Raw genomic sequence first — 22,302 nt, 5'->3', positions numbered from 1 at the left:
ATGCTGAAACCAGGATAATTAATCTGAAATTGGGTATCTTAAATCAAAACAGTAAATCTTGGTTCCTTGATATCATGGGAAATGTGGGCCTCGCCATAGGAACCATTATAAATAGCGCTTGCTGTGTGAAATTTAGGTGGCCGATATATAGCTGACACTTCGGGGTGCAAGCTACTTATCAAGCAATTTCACACTTTATCCACTATTTATAATGGTACCTATGGTGGCACCCCACCATTGTCGAAGTTGAAGCAGTTTGGCGGCAGAGGGTCGGCTAAGGTTAGGCGTGGAGGGGGTGTTTTTAAGGGTCAGGCGGTTAAGGTTAGGCATGGGGGGTGTTTTTAAGGGTTGTGTGTGTGTGTGTGTGGTGGTTAAGGTTAGGCATGGGGTAAATGTGTTTTTAAGCATTAGGCATGGGGGTCGGGACGGTTAAGTTTAGGCGTCGGTAAAGGAGGGTTCTGTATGAGAACGTGTTAGGTAAGTTGTAGTAAAATATCAGTATTATTTGCCAATATTTTACTATTGAAATTTACACCTTTAAAATGTCGAATATCAGTATATTTTATCAATATTCTACTGGGTGAAATTGAGCGCCCAAATTTCCTTGTGCCCTTTTTTCATGCACGTATCTTGAATATTGTATTACATTCTACTATATCGTTACGGTGCCTTTTTAAGACTCCTGTAGAAGTTTAATATATATATATATATATATATATATATATATATATATATATATATATATATATATATCCTATATTGCAAGGGATAAAAAACCCCAAATGGTCTGCCTTTATTTTGCATTCTGACACACCTCATGGTTATGCTTCATTGTGTCCTCAAGGAGGGAAAAGGCAAGCTTCTTTGGCACATTCACCCATGGGGTAAGAAGGAATCCCAATCTGATGGCCAGTACTGCTAGTTTCACAATGGAAAGCTTGTTTGTGCTTTTCCAACTAGATGAATTTTGCAAGAGACAGGATACTTGTCACTACAATACTGATTTCAAATGAAACTATAAAACATTTCCAGCCTGAGTCCCAACAAATAAGAACATGGATCTTTCAATGTCAATAAAAATGTACTGCTATTTTGGAACAATAATACTTACATTGGTGACGTGTTCAATGTCCCTCCAGATGTTACTTTCCCTGGGAAAATCTGCCAAGTCTAAAAAATTATCCACAATAATCTGGCCGATGACGTCATGTCTGGAGAAGCGGTCAAAATCATAGACGGAGAAGTGGAGTTTCCTATTGGGCAACTCATTGTACGGAACAGGGAATAAAAAAACTTCATCAAACACCGGATTGAGAGTCTTCCGGTGGACCTTAGTCTGGTGTTTAGTCTTCCGATCCGGAAGTAAATAAATTTTGACATAAGGGTCTGATGTCCCGGAGAAGTCCTTGGCTGGCAGGCCAACTGCCTTGTGAATCTTTACTATAAGTTTTTCCAAGTCACAATCATATTTAATGATGAAGTTGAGCTTCCCGCAAGATTTGCTATTGTTCCTTCTACCATCATCTGTCTCCACAGACCTCTGTTTATAGAGTTCAGGCTTGATGCGACCAATGCCAGTCAGCTGCTCCTGTTTCTGAAACTGCTGGATGTTGAAGTCGGGGTTGGAAAGGTTCAGCTGTCTTCTGATGGAATTGTGTCTTAAGAAAGCATAGAAAATGAATTAATCACACGGGGAAAAAACAAAGAGATCTTAGAGATTTATATTGGTCAAATAAGCTTTTCACCGACCATCAATGCCATACTTTAATGCACATTCCCCTACTTGATAACTGTTTAATGCATTTGTTTGGTTTACATTTGCCAGCTTTAAGGTGTATGGATAGTTTCTGAGTTTCTTTATTCCATGATCGTATTTGAATCTAAATTATAAAACCCTACTGACAATATAAAGTGAGTTTGAGCCCACATTAAACAAATTCCACCAGCCTAGCAAAGGCATCACTGTGCTCTGACCTGTTGCTCTCCTTCCACTTTCTGCCTCTTGTAATCCCCCTTGGTTACCTACATGTTCAAACATGTCTTATTGGATGCATGCATGTAATAACATAATCAAATCTAGCATGCATAGGGACAGCCTGGGACTGCTAGTGCACTTCTACTGTTCCTTCTGCACTAATAAAGAGAGCAAGTGAGGTTACTACAACGGAGACAACAGATGTACTGAAAACAAACAAACATATCTGGACGGGTCCTATCGATAACATTGCAGCCGTTGCCTTGTTAGTTCTGCTCTGTGTTCTGTGTATTTTAAAAGTTTCATATTAAGGTAGTTCTTATCAGCAGCTGTGAATAGACTGCAGGAGCACTGCTGCAGTGGCTCTCCCCATACACAGTAAACACTAAGGCTTGAATCTATATTCTAAACTTCATTTTTTTAGGATTTTCAGAAATTGTAGTGAAATCTTTTTGTCCATAAAGGTTATCATACTGTGGCTAATCTTTTAGAGCAGAGAGGAAGTTTTGAGTTAGTTCCACTTTAAAGGGGCACTACAGCGAAAAACTGTAAAATTTAAAATATGTGCAAACATATACAAATAAGAACATTTTTTTCCAGAGTAAAATTAGCCATAAATTACTTTTCTCCTATGTTGCTGTCACTTACAGTAGGTAGTAGAAATCTGACAGAAGTGACAGGCTTTGGACTAGTCCATCTCTTTATAGGGGATTCCCAGGGATTTATTTATTTTCAAAAGCACTTAGTGAATTGCAGTTGCTCTGTCCAACTGCCAAAAAACTGTGTAGGGAGCAGGGAGGCTGGTCAGCATCATTGTTTAAATCCTTTTTCAGGAATATCTTTATAAAGAACAAAAGCCTTGCTGAGAACCCCCTATGAGGAGATGGAGTAGTAGAAAACCTGTCACTTCTGTCAGATTACTACTGCCTACTGATAGCATTATAGGAGAAAATTAATGTATAGGTCATTTTACTCTGGAAAAAATGTACTTATTTGTATACTGTATGTTTGCACATATTTAAAATTTTACAGGTTTTCGCTGTAGTGCCCCTTTAAGCCTAACCTGAATTGTTGGCTATATCCATTCACATTATGCTGTGTGAATGTTCCATACATCTAAAAATAATTTTACATATTGAATATTTAATGTAGTGGTCTGTTTAACTGCTTTTTAAATGGATCTCCCTGCTTTGTATTCATTAAAATCCTAAGGGCCAAGCACCGCTCTGAAGCAGTTTCTGTTGTGTTAATACATTTGTTACTGTCTGTTGTAAACACAACGACCCAGTTTTACTGCAAGAAGATATCTAGAAATAGACTGTGCACTATTTTATGTGGCTAAAACGTAGCACTGTTTAAATTAAAGGAAATTCATCTACATGCATATGGCATTGTCAAAACTCACCAAATGTCGAAACTGCTCAATATTCTCCAGTCTTAAAAATACCAATAGAGTAGAATGCCTGGTGCCAAAGGCTGATAATAGCAGGCCAGTCACACTTGTCCTAGTATTTTATGCATGCAATATATATATTTAGCCAGTCACTTTCCTTTATCTGCCACACAAGGATTTCTTTCAGTGTAATTTAATTTGCATCTGTCAGGTTAACTTTGTTTCTCCATGCACCGTTTGTCACAGGACTGCAGAATGCCAGTAGCTGTTTATTCACTAGCATTAATGTGAAGGCCCCACCCCTACCCTCAGTTTCTTCAACCTATAAGTGAGGAGTGGGATGCAACTACACTAAAGTGATTGAAAACCTTTTAAAAAGCTATGATAAATGCCTAAATAAAGGGGGGGATCATGTGGAGACCTTCATGTACACAGAACATGAGTACAAAGACATAGGGCTTGATTCACAAAAGGGCGCTAACTGTTAGCACGGCTTTTCACGCGCTTTAGCATGAAAAAACGAGTTTCACGTGAAAACTGGTTATCGCATGCAAACATTCGCGTTCGCGCGTTAAAGTGAATTTTTCACGCGTTAACATGCGAAAAATTCACGTTAAAGCCCAAATGCAAATTTGTGCGCACGATAACTGTTATCACGCGACATTTCACACGAAGCACTTTTCACAGCGTGCTAACAGTTAGCACCGTTTTGTGAATCAAGCCCATAGTATCTGACAAAAGTGAGTACACCTCTCACATTTTTGTAAATATTTTATATCTTTTTTATGAGACATCACAAAGGATATGATTCTTTGATACAAAGTAAAGCGATACAAAGGAAAGTAGTCAGTGCATAGCTTGCATAACCATGTACGTTTGATGTTTGCTGTCCCATTAAAATACCTCAACACACAGCCATTAAAGTATAAACCATTTACAACAAAAGTGAATAGACCTCTAAGTGAAGAATGTCAAAATTGTGCCAAAAGTGTGAATAATTTGTGTGCCCACCATTATTTTACAGCACTGCCTTAACTCTCTTGCTCATAGGAGTTCACAAGAGCTTCACAGGTTGCCACTGAAATCCTCTTCCACTTCCTCATGATAAAGCTGGTGAATGTTAGAGAACTTACGCTCCTCCAGCTTCCATTTGAGTATGCCTCATACATGCTCAATAGAGTTTAGCGCTGGAGACATTTTTGGCTAGACCAGCATCTTTACTCTTAGTTTATTTAGCAAGGCAGTGGTCATCTTGGAGGTGCTTTTAGGGACGTTATCATGTTGGAATATTGCCCTGGGGCCCAGTTTTCAAAGAGAGTGGATCATGCTCTGCTTCAGTATATCACAGTACATGTTGGCATTCATGGTTCCATCAGTGAACTGTAGCTTACCAGTGCCAACAGCACTCGTGCAGCCCCGAACCATGGCCCATCCGCCACCATACTTCACTGCAGGCAAGACACACTTGTCTTTGTGGTTCTCATGTGGTTGCCGCCGCACACCATCTGAACCACAGAAGGTCCTCTTGGTGTCATCAGACAACAGGACCTGGTTCCAGTAATCCATGTCCTTAGTCTGCTTGTCTTCAGAAAACTTTTTGCAGGCTTTGTTGTGCATCATCATTAGAAGAGACTGCCTTCTGGGATGACAGCCATGTAGACTAAATTGATGCAGTGTGTGGCATGTGGTTTAACCTTCCTGGCATTATATTTATTTCCAGATTAGAGTCTAAAAGCCGTGTAATTTTTTCACAAGCTTTTTAGACCCTAAAAACAAAAACAAAAGAACATACCATAGAGAGAACTGCAGCAGTTCCTGCATATAACTCACTCAGGCACAGGGGTTACGGCTCTGAGCTGTGGATTTCCGTCCTGAGCCTGACTCGGGATTACCGCTACTGACAGGCTGACCCCTCCACCCTTTTAATTTACACTGTTATACAAGCTGTACAAGGACCACATTACATTATATCAGTGTCATATCTTCAGTGCTGTCCCATGAAAAGATATAAAAATGTCTAAAAATGTGAAAGGTGTACTCACCTTTGTGAGATAGCCTGTATATATAGACACACACAAGAAACAACCAGCCCATATTTGTACCCTAAATTCTGCTGTTTTCTCCCCGCTCTGCAGGGAATTTCAGGGAAAATAGTGAGCATGTACTTCAGCCATTGGTTGTGGTTGTGGTTCTTTTGGTAAGCTGAAGTGGAGAGAGGTCAAAAAGGTGGCAGGAGGGCCTCTTGATTCCCACTAGGCCCCAAGCACCTACCTAGGTTGCCTGGTGGATGATTCTGCTCTGGTCATGACCAGTCAGTCAAGGAAATACTAATCGATCTTCTACTTCTCTATACATTTTCTTGCGCTGGGAATTCTTTTAGTAGAACTGATCATTTCTCCTTCAGACAATACATGAGTTTATAGTAATCCTGTAACTTGAAGGCCTCTTGTTGTAACCACGGTTGTGGGGTCTGAGTCAGAGCAATTTTTGGGTACCTGGAGTCAATGGTCTCATAAAATGGGGAGTCTGAAGGTAAGTATTAGACTAAGGAGACGGAATTAAGGAGTCGGAATTTTGGGTACCTGGAGTCAGATGATTTTTTTTGTACTGACTCCACAGCCCTGTTTGCAGCAATTTGAAACTCTATGTACAACATAAGATTTTTTTTGTTTGGTTCACACCTGCCATACTACATGCATCCATACCCTAAAGAACTGAACTGTACAGCTATCCTTGCTTTCAATTCTTTGTACTTTATCATAAAGCATTGAGGGCTGTATTTTGAATAAGGACAGCTGACCCCATATGCCTTAAAGTTGAACTTCCCCCATACAGCCCTTGACCTCCCCCAGGCAGGCAATGATTAAACAATCAGCAATTGTTTCACCCAGTAATAACCAACCAAATTATTGAGGATAATTTCACAGTCTTTAAAACATTTCAAATACAGCACTGGAAAACTCCATATACATTTTGTTTATCCAGGTAGGCAACTGATACAATACAAACAAAAGTGCCTCGTCACTGCATTTACTGCCCAGGACTGTTTAAGCAAATACTAGTCTGTAAAGGTTAAGGGGAACCAGAGACGAAGCACCCTTGTGTATTTTACCATGTATATCAGTAAGAACATTAGAGAAAACACTTACCATGCTCTCTGTTTCATCCTCACTGCTAAAAGTGTCTGTTATCAGCAGTCACAAGAATCCCAGACTGAGCAATTAAATCTGGCTTTGCTGGGAATGATTATTGCTGAGTCATTATAGCAAAGCCACAAGGGGGCAGGCTTGGGCTTCAAATAACACCACAGAAGACAGACTTAGCTATAATCTTTCTGTAGCAAAGCTAGACGGAGCAGCCTGACTGTTCAGTCGGGGATTCTTATCAGAGGTGATTATAGTCAGATTACACAGAGAACAATGAAACAAAGGGCAGATTAGGTGTTTACTGTCATGTTCCCACTGATTTATAAGGTAAAATACAAGAGGGTGCTTCATCTCTGGTTCTCTTTAACAACAGCCATATAACAACCGTACTTTGCGGCAGGACACTTGACAGGTCACTTTTCAATTCAACGGGAGATCACAGTGAATCGGGGCATCTGCCAACACTACTCAACCTTATTGGTACAACATGAACGCTGGAGCTCAAACATTTATTTATTTTCCTTCTATTGTTGATCAATAGTGGCAGGATATATAGCTTCAGGTAGGCAAGGCCGCTCCATTTGGTGAGTCTCTTCATGTTGGGGGGGACACCCTCTGTGAAATGAATTGATACCTTTATAATCTCTGTGAGATCGACTGGGATGAAGTGTTGTTGACTGTTTAAAGTCATAGGACTGGACTTTTGAGCGCTTAACCATTCATTTACATTTATCTCATTTTAAGCAGGGGAGCGCTCCACCTGTATCAAATTGGTGTATTGTCACAGCCCTTTCCTTTTGCTAGTGTTTTTTATATTTTATTGTGAGCGCTTATGTACGTTTGTTTTGAGGCAAGATGTTTCAGCCAAACCTGTCCTTCCTCAGCTGCCTAGCTTTCTGAAGCTCCAAAAAGCTTTCACCTCACTACAAACCTACAAGGGACATCCTAAAAATGACAGTATTAAGTAAATTAGAGAGTTGCAAATTCACAAGAAACATCTGAAATTTAAAATGTTTAATTAATCCCATCAAGTTTCAAAGCTCCAGCCTCTAAGAAGTCAAATTAACTATAAGGTTGCTTGGAAGAATACAAAGAATGAAAAACGAGAGCCCAATATAGTGTAGTATGTCACGATAAATGGAGTATGACGAAACGATAACGAGTAATATACTCACAAGTCTGGGTTACCACAAAGGCAACCACTGGATAAGCGGGTGGGGAGAATTATAACCTGACCCCACTCAGGTGTTAAGAAGTCGCTCTCTGTAGACAGGAAGAATGGGGATACACCCCTCCACCAAGGGTGGACTAGATCAATAGATAATTAGTGATAACAGAGGCGCCAAATTAGAATAAAATGATTAAAATCCGTTTAAAAGGAGGGGGGTTGGTGGTTACCACCCTCAGGTATATAATGACCAGCCAATGAGTCGTTATATAAGCAATATAATTTATATAAGCGCCTATAATTTATATAAGCGCCTACTGCCACAGTAGGCGCTGGACCCTAAAACTGATGCAGCTTCGTGTATCTCCAACACTGATTGCCTGTTGAAGCAGGCTTTTGACCCGTGAAACGCGTTGCATACCTGGAGATTTTACAATAAATTATATTGCTTATATAACGACTCATTGGCTGGTCATTATATACCTGAGGGTGGTAACCACCAACCCCCCTCCTTTTAAACGGATTTTAATTATTTTATTCTAATTTGGCGCCTCTGTTATCACTAATTATCTATTAACTATAAGGTTGAGCTCCCGTGCCCTCCTTTTTTCAAGAAATCCAGCAGAGAAAACAGCTAGCTTTCCACTGCAAGGTTATAGTCACACATGCCTATGGCCTGGGCCACCGGTGGTTTACGTGATGACACTGATGTCCTGCGGCTATTGCAGTCAAGGACCAATGAGGAATTTGGGTGATTGCATTTGTCTCCCGGGTCTTTGCCTGAACAGGGGGCTCTCTCTGGCTAGAAACAGGGGGCTCTCTGTGGTTACAGACAGGGGTCTTTCTCAGGCTACAAACAAGGGGCTCTCTCTGGCTAAAAAGGTGGGGGGATCTCTGGCTACAAACAAGAAACTCGCTGTGAGTAAAAATGGGCACACTCTCTGGCTATAAACAGGGGGCTTTCGCTAGAAAATTTTGCTCTCTTTTGCTCTCTGGCTAAAAAAGGAGGGGCTCTTTGGCTACCTGGCTACAACTGTGTGTGGGGGCTCTCTGGCTACCTATACTGGACGGCATCTTATACTGGGGGTGGCTTCATCTGGCTACCTATGGTAATACTGGGGGTTCTTGTGGTTACCTATACTGTGAAACCTAATACTGGAGGGCATCTCGGTGTAGAAACTGTCCCGGTTATAGAAAAATATCAATGGACATCTCTAGGGATTTCAGAGTCTTGTAAAGTAGTTCTTAGGCTTAGTAAATGTTCTTACAATAATTGTCAGTTATACCCAGGGCAGCCATCAGGGGGGGACAACTGACACTGCAGTGAGGGGCCCAGGGCTTCTGGGGGCCCTGGGCCCCCCCAAAGCGCTGGAAGGGCCGCATGGACTGACTGCGGGCCTGTGGCTCACTAACCAGCACACCGCGTTCCAGCACTGAGAGTGTGGGGAGCAGATGAGTGAGCCCGCTACAGCAGACTTTCTATACTGGGACACCCCCTATATCTGGCTGCAGGTTACCTATACTGGGCCACCACCTATACCTGGCTACCTATACTGGGGCTGGAACCACCTATATCTAGCTACCTATACTGAGGCACCACCTATACTTGGCTACCTATACTGAGGGCACCACCTGTAGCTGGCTACCTATACTGGGGCACCACCTTTACTTGGAAATTTATGCCGGGGCGCCTATAGCTTGCTACCTACACTGGGGGCACCTGTACCTGGCTAACCTATACTAGTGCACAACCCACACCAGGCTACCTATACTGGTAGCAACTATACCAGGCAACTATACCAGGCTATCTCTTGTCCCCTTCTGTCACAGCTCGTCCCCCTGCCCTAGCCAGGTATAGGTGCCCCCAGTATAGGTAGCCAGGTATAGGTGGTGCCCCAGTATAGGTAGCCTGGTGTAGATGCCTCCAGTATACCTGGCTAGGGCAGGAGGACGAGCTGAGACAGAAGGGGACAAGAGGTAACACAGGGGGACAAGAGGTACAGGGGGAACAGAGGCGGACAAAAGAGGCACAGGGAGAAAAGAGATGAGATGGGAACATGAGGTCACACAGAGGGACACAAAAGAGGCACAAACTGAGGTGAGACAGAGGGGGGCAAAAGAGGCACAGGAAGAAAAGAGGGGGACAAAAGAGAACAGATAAAAGATACAAACGGACCTACAAGTCCCTATCTCATTTGTTAACCGGGGACTACCTGTATTTTGCTAGTATTTGGCTCCACCCACAACATGCCATGGTCACGCTCACTTTTTGCCACATCACGCTGTGCATGCCGCTTTTTTCAGTGTCAGAACCATGCACATTTTTCACCACAGCATACTTTGCGCACGGACATGGGGGTGGGGTGGCTAGTGGGCAGGCACAGCAACCTGTGGATGGGCCCAGGGAGGGAGGGCTCAGGCCTGATGATGTGTGAGGGGCCCCAAAATTTCCGATGGCGGCCCTGGTTATACCACCCAGTAGTAGGCTATGCGGACACCAAATAAGGGGTTCTTTCTCTCTCTCTATTGGTATCTTCACAGTGTAGCAAAAATGAAGTACTATGTAAACAGTGGTTAGAACACAGCAACCTCTTTATATTTTCTAGGGAGAGAAATACAGCAAAGAGCGCAATGAGAACAAACATAGTAAATAGCATGTATACTGACCGAGCAGATGATGTTGGCTCAGTAATCTGCCGTTGCATCCGAACATTGTGAACACAGTTTTCCTTAGTTCCTGTCTTGGCTTCCAGTGGAATGTCAGGGGAGGTGTGGCTGATCTTCATTGATGACTCCGGGAAAAGAGGGGGCTGCCCCAGAAAATTATCGCTGTAGTCATGCTCGTTGGTGTCACTGTCTGCGTAATTCAATTGTTCATGTTCTTTGCTCCCCTTTAGACCCCGTTCTCTCCAAGGAATCCAGCAGAGTTTCCACGACACAAATAAAGACACCCCAAAGAGGGCGAGGCCACAGGCGGTAACCAACAAGGACAATAAACTCACCGAAACATCTGGAGGGAAAAAAGTACAAATAAAGACTATACTGTATTTTGGAATTTCTGTTTTTTGGTTACTACTGTATATTATTACCATTACTGTCACAATCAAAGAGGACACTTTGCACTGTAAAATATTGCCTTAAAATGGTTGTCTAAAATCTTTCAGTCAGTTTTATTTATTTAAATCGATTTGAAAAAAAGAGTTAGATACATACCTATGGAGAAGGAAGGCTCTGGATCTCAGACAGTCTTCCCGAATCTCACCAAGACCCCTTGTTCCTGCTTTGCTCCCAGATGAATTTACCCACCTTCAGGAGTCCTTGACAGTCTTTGGAAGTACTTTCATCCCCTTGTATGTCCGGAGATGGGCACATCCATACTGTGACTGTGCCATCCCAGAGTAGTGCGGCTTAGCAGTGCAGTGGTGTAGGGGGCGCTGGGGGTGTTTTGGGAGCAGTCTGTGAATGCCTGCTGGTGGAGGGGTAGGGCATTGGTGGTGGTGCCTACAGCTGTCAGGCTAGGTCAGGGCTTGCTGTACTAAAGTAGAGCAAGCTCACACAAAGCATCTTTAAATGTGCTGTCGGGGCTCCCCATTGGTCCCTTAACAGACCAAAGGGAATCCAAGGATTCCCATTGATCTGTTAAAGGACTAATGAGAAGCCTTGGCGGTACTTTTAAAGAAGCTTTGTGGGGGCTTACTCTACTTTATTATAGCAAGTGACAGCAGCAGAGAATGACATGTGAGGCAGGGGAATGATACGTAGGGGATCTTCAATCAAGGTTGATATTGGCATAGGATAATTTTCAAGTTTCATTGGACAGATAACTCTTCTCCCATAATAAGATAATATGACATCACAACTCACAGTTCCAATTGCTTATGTGTATCTGGAGGTCCAACCCTATCCTCAGAGCACCTCAGCTCTCTATACTCACCTGTGGGTGTCCTCAACTTTGGAGGTCATGTGACCTCACCACCAGTCCAGGAAGCCTTTTTTCCTCTTCCCACAGTGCTTAGACATCATCCCTGTTGGGTAATCAACTGCACTTTATACCAGAAACCCCCACTGATCCCTGTGGCCTCTCAACCCCATCCCACCTTAACCATCCTGCTGTGGTCACATCCCCTGCTGCTTGTCAGTACGATAGGGTCCATTAAGAGTGATTAACTTGTGACCTAAAGCCTTTGAAAAACTGACTGCACTGTAGCAGCCCTTCTCCAGACCAAAAAAGGTAATTTGGGTCCATAGTGTGATTGGTAAATTAGGTGCAAGGTGGTGGGGGAGTTAGTGTTTAGTGTAGGTGGGGAGAGGTTAGTATTAGGCGTAAATGGGGGGCTAGTATTAGGTAGAAGTGGGGGAAGGAGTTAGTGTTGGGTATAGGTAGGGCGAGGGTTAGTGCAAGGTATAGGTGAAGAAAGCCAATAGTAGAGTATCAGTAACATAATTAATATACAGCAACTATTGGCCAGAGCTGATGCCCAATATTACAGGTGCTCTTTTTAAATGTTCCCCACCTGACCATCCCAATGTGATGTCACTGCTGGAATTTTTGGGGCATTGTGTGTGTATAAGGGGGCTGTGGAGAGCGGGGGATGATGGGTCCGTCTTAGTGTTAAGCGGGGGACTCAAAATTATTCTTGTAGACAGATGGAAGCATTAAAAAAAAATCTCATCCCTGAAAGATGATTGCAGGATGCTTGCTATGAGTGGTTTCTCTTATGTTCTTATCTCTGCTCTATTCCAATGCCTGAATGTAGGGCTACAGTCGCAGAGGGCTAAATACAAAAGATGGTGGGATGAGCAGCCCGTATTTCCTATCAGTTAATAGCTGTGAAGGAACTTTAGCTGGAACCAATCTTGCATATTATTGAGTTCCTACGCAGAGGGGAAAGGGGGAGGGAAGATTCAGAAGTCTCTGAAGTGGGACTCAAACTGCACAAAATCTAATTAATAATGTATCCGGCATTATTTCACACACATCATCGCTCTTCTGAATCAGCGTAACATGTTTCACTTACAGTTAATTCACTGCACTTTCAGGCAGACATTATTTCCCACTATGTACTTAACCGCCGGTGTCTGAATGAGTCCTGCATATTGGTATTGTGTCATTATCAGTCTTCCACTCACCCACTCAGATAAAAACTGATGATAGAAAATTACATTTAATTGGATTCCTTCCCGTTCTCATTTACTTTATTGCTGTGACGTTTTAACCATTTCTTCAACATCTTTGATGAACGTTTTACGCGTGGCGAGATGGCTGCTCGGAATGCAAGACGTGTGCTACCCTCGTATCCTAGGATCACACATAAAAATGTATATATTCTTGACCAAATAGCTGAGAAGGTTATAACAGGTAACAATGTAAAAAGACGGTTAATAGTGAAAGAAACTTGGAGGGAATCCCACCTGATGTTTCTCTACTGGGTCAAAAGAGCTTTTAACATAACCATTAAAACCGCTCCGCAGGGATATATGGAACACTGTCCGAAATGTAAAATACCTAAACCCAGGGCCGAATTTACCATAATGATGATGATTACCTGATGATGAAAGGGATCAAAAATCTCATGAGTTGAATCTCTCAGCAAAGTATCAAGAAAGAAAAATCTCCTAAAAATGAGTGAAAGTTGAGCGATTAACCCACCTTCCCCATTCAAGTCAACTGTATGTGTGCAGACAGTGAAGGTTACGTTAAAGGGGATTTACACAAACTATACAATATGCATTACGTAAAAAGTGTAACTTGCATTACACACACAACACGCAATTCGCTTGTATAACATGCGTTACGGGCGACTGGCGCTGGCTAAAGCAGCCAGTAAAATATGTTATACAATGTTTATATAATGTTACAGTATAAGTTATGCCACAATGTTTATGTAAAATGTGTTATGTATTTAGAGAAACTTTCACTAAACTTTATTGGCAATTTCTGCACACAACTGGCTGGATTCACTAAAGCGTGATAACTCAGTTATCAAATTTTAAAGGCTTTGCACGTGCAACGTATCATTATCACGTGCTAAGTATCATTAACACGTGAAGTCACTGCAGATCACGCAAACGGAATGTAGATCATGAATTATTACTGTATACAGTACATAAAGCTACAAGCTTTAAACTTAAACTTTATGCGCGCCATATTACATTAACTCACATGTTAATGTAAGCACCATTGCTGGTTTCATTACCAAACTCTATCTTCTGATCATGCGATGCGCCATAGTTTTCAATGGCATTCCGCACTTAGCGCGTGAAGTGTAACGCGATAAAACTTAACACGCGAACGGTGGAAACTGTTCACACACACAATGCTTTACACTTGTGGTTGCACGTGCAAAGCCTTTACATGTAATAACTGAGTTTTTACGCTTTAGTGAATTGAGTCCATTGTGCACGTGAACAGTTTCCACCATTCGCGTGTTAAGTTTTATCGCGTGAACGGCATTACACTTCACGCGCTAAGTGCTGAATGCCATTGAAAACTACGGCGCTTTGCGCGATCAGAAAATAGAGTTTGGTAATGAAATCAGCAATAATGCTTACATTAACATGTGAGTTAAAGAGGAACTCAGGCCTAAACAAACATACTGTCATTAAAAGGATACTGTAGGGGTCGGGGGAAAATGAGCTGAACTTACCCGGGGCTTCTAATGGTCCCCCGCAGACATCCTGTGTTGGTGCAGCCACTCCCCAATGCTCCGGTCCCGCCTCCGGTTCACTTCTGGAATTTCTGACTTTAAAGTCAGAAAACCACTGCGCCTGCGTTGCCGTGTCCTCGCTCCCGCTGATGTCACCAGGAGTGTACTGCGCAGACACAGACCATACTAGGCCTGCGCTGTGCGTTCTTAATTGACATGAGCGGGATCGAGGACACGGCAACGCAGGCGCAGTGGTTTTCTGACTTTAAAGTCAGAAATTCCAGACGTGAACCGGAGGCGGGGCCGGAGCATCGGTGAGCGGCTGCGCGGGCACAGGATGTCTGCGGGGGACCATTAGAAGCCCCGGGTAAGTTCAGCTCATTTTCCCCCGACCCCCCTACAGTATCCCTTTAAGTTACATTAGTTATGTTAATTAAGATAGATAGGTAATATAATCTCTTACCCACACTGTTTTAAAAGAACAGGCAAATGTTTGATTTCATGATGGCAGCCATCTTTTTGGTTGAAAGGAGGTGACAGGGAGCATGATACACAGTTCCAACTGTCCTGTGTCCTGAGCACCTCTCCCAGTTGCTAGGCAACGTGAATAACAACATAGGAAATCCCATCATGCTCTGCACAGCATCAGGGAAAAAAAGCCCGGGCTTTTTTTCTTTGATGGGCGGAGCTTTGCTAAAAATGCAGCAAAAAATGATGCTTTCGTAAGAAAAACAAAGTTCTGATGGTGTGAAACTGTTAAAGAAACACCAAGCCTTTTCAGTTGTGCTGAGTAGATTTTTAGTCCGGAGGTTCTTGTAATACGGCGCGCACAAAGTTTAATGCGCACCGCTTTATGTACTGTATACAGTAATAATTCATGATCTACATTCCGTTCGTGTGATCTGCAGTGACTTCACGTGATAATGATACCTAGCCTGTGATAATGATACTTAGCACGTGATAATGATACTTAGCACATGATATCACGTGCAAAGCGGCTGATCACTGTCGTACACGCTAAGTGTTTCACGCTTTAGTATATCGAGCCCAACATGTTTAACATACTTTAGTGCATACAACCGTTTGTGGCTGAGGGAGATAAAGTGCAGAAGTGTGTGACTGAAAACTGTGGTTATGGCAGCTATTGTTTAACCAATGAGATCCCATCAAACACTGAAGTAAAGCAATTAAACATGTCCTGTGCAGCCCTAGGCTAAAGCCAGAAGGCAAGTGGCAGATTTATGGGCTGACGTATGCACACCTTTTACATTTCAATCTGCATAACTGAAGCACTTTCAGGACCTGTTAAACAAAAGGGTTGCATTCTGGAGGAGATCTTGTGTAGCAGCATTAGCCTGGCCCGAGGCCAGGCAGAAACATCACTTCAACTATGAACTGCACAGCTGTTGTTGTCAACATTGATAAGAGGCAACGTATGAATCATTTTATTAGGGTTTACTTGATGTCTCAACTGTTACCTTCTCCAGACCTCCAGACTTCCGACAACATTAATTAAAGGGGATTGTCAGCCACAAAATCAAATTCCATTTACCCTCTGCTCGGAAGCAGGAAAATCGGGCACATATGAGAAGTCGACAAATCGGGCGCAGCCATTAACTCCAATGTTAAATATCGGCTATTGAGCGCAAAACTGGATGAATCGGACGCCCGTGTTTCAAACCTATTGTTATTTATCATTTTTACAACACTAAAACAGAAAATATTGTTATAAATTTTTTTTTACAATTATCATTTTCTTAATTATCGTTTTTACTTTTCAATATTTTGATATTGTACTTTTTTTTACATTTGTTCTTAGATTAATAATTATGTTAATTATAGTTTTGACATGTAATTTTATCATTTTTTCATTCTTTTTGACACTTTTCATTTCGGGGGTCTTAGGGTTAGGCACCACCAGGGGGGTCTTATGGTTAGGCAACACCACAGAAGTCTTAAGGTTAGGCACCACCAGTGGGAAGTCTTAGGGTTAGGCACCACCAGGTGGGGGTCTAATGGTAAGGGATAGGTAGAGGGAGGGTTCTGTGTGAGAGTACGGTTAGGTTTAGTAGTAATAAGACACACATTAACTAAATCAGTAACACTAAAATAGCTTATGAAAGGTGTTATATTGGACTTAAAAAAATCAGCCACTAACATTTTTCAGAAATGAAAATATATGATAAAGATTACAACGAATGTTTTGTACCACTTAAAAATTTATACTTTACATGTATTTTTACAGTAACATGTTTTTGATAGTTTCTGCTAAATGTCAGACGTAAACACGATTAAACATAAACTATGTGTCAGTAGAATAATAACAATCGTTAAAAATTAATTTTATACACAGTGATGATTTAAAACGAAATGTATTTGTAAACCAATATTTTTATACTTATTATTGTAAAATAAGGAATTCGGCCTTTTTTCATAGCGCCTCCATCTCATGCTCTGTTTATTATGTAGTCTACATGCAGTCTGCATTGCAAGCATTCCAATATAAGCATTAATGTTTCTTATCTCAGTCAACGTGGCTCCTCCCCTCCCCTCTCAGATTCTTGCTCCTCACTGATGATGGCTCACCCTGCTGCCACTGCAGTCGTAGCAACTCGGAGGGACACATAATTCAAATGACATTGAAAATCCCGCAGCACGGCCAAAGATGTCTTAACATTACATCTATGGCGGCGCCTAGGTCAGGCGCAGCGCGCACCAAAGTGACCTGCATTTTTTTTTTTCACCGATATTTCGGTACTTTTTCAATTGCAAAATGCTGAAAAGTAATTTTAGAGAGAACATCAAAAATTATCTCCTGAGAGGAAGCTCAGGAGAAAAAAGGGATTTGAATAAGGGCCCAGAAAGGAATATGAATTGGGGAGGAGGGGTCTCTATATCTGTTCAGGGGAGAAAATGAGTAATGAATAAAACATTTACTTTATATACTCGTGTATAAGCCTAATTTTTCAGCACAAAAAAATGTGCTGAAAAGTTACCCCCTCCGCTTATATGGGAGTCAGGGGAGCAGAACGGATGGTGGAACAGGTTTTGTTACTGGCAGAGGAGTGTAAGGATCATGCACTAGTGATCCTGCGCTTGCCAGCTGGCTCCCTGCTGTGTCTGTGCCCCCATCTCCTGCAACATGGTGTGCAGAGTGCGCTGCTCAAGACTACCTGCGTCCCCTGGCTTGTGAATCGGAGCATGCAAGCAACGTGTCAACGGTGCAATAATTGGGGATTCTTCCTCTGTGGCAATCATTGTATCTCATATTTATGACACCATCTAGTGGCGTCTTGAGACACAGCTGTACCATCCTAGGGGTACATATGATTATGGGGAAAGAGGCTGACTTGCACTGGGGGTACATCTGGCTACTGTGGAGGGGGCTATACTTGGGAGGGGGCTTATGTGCAAATCAATCACTTTTTCTTGGCTTATGAGGGAAAAGTGGGTACCTTGGCTTATATGTGGGTCGGGTTATATGCGAGTATAGATGGTATTATTGATCGGGAAGCAATTTATGAATGGTTCTACTTAGTCATAGACATTTTTGAATCTTTTACAAGAGAAGACATTATTGGATGTTATTAGTTTCTCAAACAGACTATTTGGCTTAATTGGTATCATCAGATCAGTCTCATAATCAGTGACTCACCCATTCTGAATAAAGAAAATTCCTCACCCAGGCCTATTGCATCATTTTCCCTGAATGATGGAATATCTTACCTCTTGATTCCATCAATTTTCTTAACCTGCCAGTCTTATTCTTCATAGATGTTATTGTTTTATATCAAAAGCACTGCTGAATGATCTCAGCTCTAATATTAGAGATTGATGCATGAAATTCTGGTAACACTGCAGTGCATAGACAGCTCATGGCAATATTATTCTTGCTATTGACACTGTGTATTGGGAGTGACGCTATTAGCAATACCCACAGAACTCAACTAGTGTGACCATTGCTACAGTAATGTGCTTCACTATCAAGTGCTACTGTTAGTAGCGCTAGTCAAGTCCTGTCGGTCACACTTATAGCGTAACTCGCAGCACACACTTCTGATAGTAAGGGAAATATTTCCGTTCGATGTCTGTGCAACATAACCAGGGCTGCGGAGGCGGTACACAAATCATCCAACTCCTCAGATAATGAAACCCCCGACTCCAACTCCAGGCACCCAAAATGAATCCAACTCCTTGACTCTGACTACTTAGTCTAACGTTTATAAAGGCTATGGATTTGGTTAAAAAAATCATCCGACTCCGACTGCTCAGTTTATTGAAACCACCGACTCCAGGTACTCAAAATTACTCCGACTCCACAGCCCTGAATATAAATGCAATTTTGTGCATTAGGCCCTATAAGTGGTACCGCAAACCAGGGCTGGATTTATTAGACAGAGTATACCTTTTAAATGGAATATAATTGCAACCGTTCTGAGTGACATCAAAACATGGTGAGGATTGAGAAATTAGTGTTCATAGCGGGGCGTAACTAGGATGTATGGGACCTCCTGCAAGGAGATAGAAAGGAGCCTCTGGGTCCATAGGCCACTCAACCCCCCTCCCCTGCAAGCTGGCCAGTAAGGAAAGACTATGTATAAAAATACCCCCCCCCCCCACACACACAAACCATCCCTCGCCACCTCCTCCCGCTGTGCAGTGTAGCGCAGGGAGCGGTGTCATGTCATGGTCATCGGGAGTGGGCGAATGGCAGAAGAGAGTGTGCACTTTGCATGGCTAATGGCCTACTCATATAGTTTCTCTATCACTCCCCAGGGGAGAACCTCAGTATTGCCCTACGCCAGTGTTTCTCAAACCTGTCCTTGTCACTCCCCAATGGTGCATGTTTTGCAGGCAACCTCCCCTAGGTCAAGTAATTAGTGTCTCATCTACATGGAATCCTCTGAGTTGAGACACTAATTACCCCACCTGTGCATAGGTGAAGTTTCCTGCAAAACATCATTGGGGAGTCATGAGGACAGGTTTGAAAAACACTGCCCCACCCTCTTCCATCCCCACAGTACAAAACAGGCTGCTTGGCATAGCGACTGCTCCTAAACTGTTATTTGCCATGATTGCTTTGGGTGACCATTATTGAGAATGTGTATGTAGATTTGGGTGACAGATGCAAAACAAACGAAGATTCCAGTTAGAGGCACTGAGTTCATTTTTTTTGTATTTTCTTTGCTGTTTAGAAACACTGATGCTAGAAGACATTATTCTTGCAACAAATTCAGCATGGTTGACATGCAATGACCATCTTCCATTATTAGACCTTTATTTTTCCTAGGCGCTGTGGCCTATAAGGTTAGCATATCTGCATTATGAGCTACTGTTGCATGGAAACCATGATATCTGTTTCATAAATCTTTCTCTGTGGTTAAGAGCAGGAAGTTCAGTATTGATTACGTTCTTCAAAGAGTATTCATCTCACTGCAGATGCTTCGATTCTAGCAGATTATATACTGTACGTCATGGGCCTGATTTACTAAGGTGCGTCTATGCCAGTGATCAACAGTGACTCTGCAAAACTGCTAAAAATGACTGCTATTCGTTGGTAAGGGTTTGAAACCTCTGTCAGGTCACCATGAGCAGTGGCATAACTAAAGAGCTTGGGGCCCCAGTGCAAGTTTCAAATGGGGCCCCAAGCAATCTATTGATATGGATCCCCAAAACCTACAAAAGGACAGCTGCAGTGTTAGGGCTGGTGCACACCAAAAACCGCAAGCGGATCCGCAAACGCTAGCGGTTTTTGAAGTGGTTTTTCAGAGCGTTTCTAGGCATGTTTGGAGAGATTTTCTAAACATGCCTAGCATTGTTTTGCAGCGTTTTTTCATATTTTGTTACAGTACAGCTGTATCTGAACAGCTTCTATAACAAAAACGCCTGGAAAACCGCTCTGATCTAGCGTTTTTTCAGAGCGGTTTTCCACCTTCCTATACTTAACATTGAGGCAGAAACACCTCAGAAATCTCAAAAATGCTGCAGGACCTGAGTTTGCGTTTGGGGAAAAAACGAGCCGCTCTGGTGTGCACCATCCCATTGACTAATATTAGCCAAGCGGCTTTCCCCCAGACAGCATTTAAAAAAACGATCAGAACCGCTCTTGGTGTGCACCAGCCCTTAGAGAGGTGTATATAGAGTAAGGAAACAGCTTGTCAAGGAATACCGCTATGCAATGCACATATAGAGGTGTTCATTACCAGCATTGCACCAATGAAAAGCTAATAAGATGGATGAAGAAGGGCCGCGGCTTTGCGACGCTGCATCCGCCACCTCGCCGCCTGACGCTGTCCCATCTACTGTTCAATGTGTCCGGAGCCCCTAGCGGCTTTGTGACACTGCACCCGCCACCTCGCCAGCCTGACGCTGTCCCCTCTAATGTCCAATGTGTCCGGAGCCCCTAGCGGCTTTGTGACGCTGCATCCGCCACCTCGCCAGCCTGACGCTGTCCCCTCTACTGTTCAATGTGTCCGGAGCCCCTAGCGGCTTTGTGACGCTGCATCCGCCACCTCGCCAGCCTGACGCTGTCCCCTCTAATGTCCAATGTGTCCGGAGCCCCTAGCGGCTTTGTGACGCTGCATCCGCCACCTCGCCAGCCTGACGCTGTCCCCTCTACTGTTCAATGTGTCCGGAGCCCCTAGCGGCTTTGTGACGCTGCATCCGCCACCTCGCCAGCCTGACGCTGTCCCCTCTAATGTCCAATGTGTCCGGAGCCCCTAGCGGCTTTGTGACACTGCACCCGCCACCTCGCCAGCCTGACGCTGTCCCCTCTACTGTTCAATGTGTCTGGAGCTTCTAGCGGCTTTGTGACGCTGCATCCGCCACTTCGCCAGCCTGACGCTGTCCCCTCTAATGTTCAATGTGTTCGGAGCCCCTAGCGGCTTTGTGACGCTGCATCCGCCACCTTGCCAGCCTGACGCTGTCCCCTCTACTGTTCAATGTGTCCGGTACCCCCCCTCACCCCCACCCAGTGCACTATACATTACCTGTCTGTGTTGCTTCCATACACACACCCCACGTGGTTGTCAGAGTAACGTGGGCACATATGTGATGTCACGCACATGCCCACATGTGCGCCGGAGGACCGAGTCTGAAGCCAGCGGCGGACACAGACAAGTAATGTATAATGTACTGGGCGGGGGGGGGGGGAGGGGGTTGCACACTGAACATTACAGGGGACAGCATCAGGAGTTTCGATACCTTCGTCCCCATATATCACTTGCCATTACCGCCGTGCACCGGACCACGATGGCCCGACATCCTGCAGCATGTCCGATCGACATGCTTGTCCAAAAATGGGTTGCATTGTTGATCAGGCATACACTTGGCGGCACAGATTTTCATCCAATTCGATACAAATTATCAAATTGGATGGTCGATCAGCTGCCAAGTCAATAGATGTATGGTCACCTTTACTTTTCACTTGGGATGGTCCTGATTAAAGCGGACCTAAACTCAGAACTTCCTCTCTGCTCTAAAAGATACACAGCAGCATAATAATCTTTAAAGACAGACATTTCTTTGTTACAGCTGATACAGATCCTGCAATAAATCTGCACTGTGTCTACTTCCTGCTTTCATGGAATCAGACATATTGTTAACATCCTGTGCTTTCAAATGAGCTTATCTGCCTTATCTGCCATGGTAGTCAGGTGACATGGAAGAGATCAAATTACAACTTATGATTAGACACAGATGAGGGGGAATTAGGCTAAACTCTCTAAATGCACACAGGGTGAATTTCTCTATGCTTTCCTTCTGTCCTGTGCAAGAGTTCAGGTCCACTTTAAATCCTTGAACTGATTTCAAAGATATTATCATATATGGCTAACTTGACAGCCAAAGCCCCACTGAGCCAGGAAATGGAAACAATCACCACCACCAACTGCAAATCAATTAACCAGCAGCTGTGTCATCTGTCTACCAGCTGACTGACTGGGAGCTGGTAGGCTTCATTTGCTAGACTGCTT

At 43.2% G+C, this 22,302-nt stretch overlaps 1 protein-coding gene across 3 annotated transcripts in view; it reads right to left on the bottom strand.

Annotated features, from left to right (window-relative positions):
• Positions 1-22,302, bottom strand: part of LOC137539058 (synaptotagmin-9-like) — a 275,820-nt gene that overhangs the window by 143,898 nt on the left and 109,620 nt on the right. For all 3 annotated transcript variants that reach the window (XM_068261531.1, XM_068261532.1, XM_068261533.1), the window contains exons 2-3: positions 10,350-10,692; positions 1,112-1,658 (exon numbers count right to left, since the gene is read on the bottom strand). In XM_068261531.1, coding sequence (XP_068117632.1) covers positions 1,112-1,658; positions 10,350-10,692 — 890 coding nt within the window. The remainder of the gene's footprint in view (positions 1-1,111; positions 1,659-10,349; positions 10,693-22,302) is intronic.

This window comes from Hyperolius riggenbachi, chromosome 11 (genome assembly GCF_040937935.1).
Source record: "Hyperolius riggenbachi isolate aHypRig1 chromosome 11, aHypRig1.pri, whole genome shotgun sequence".
NCBI lineage: Eukaryota > Metazoa > Chordata > Amphibia > Anura > Hyperoliidae > Hyperolius > Hyperolius riggenbachi.
Note: the sequence above shows the minus strand (reverse complement) of the source record. Positions and strands in the feature narration are given on the sequence as shown.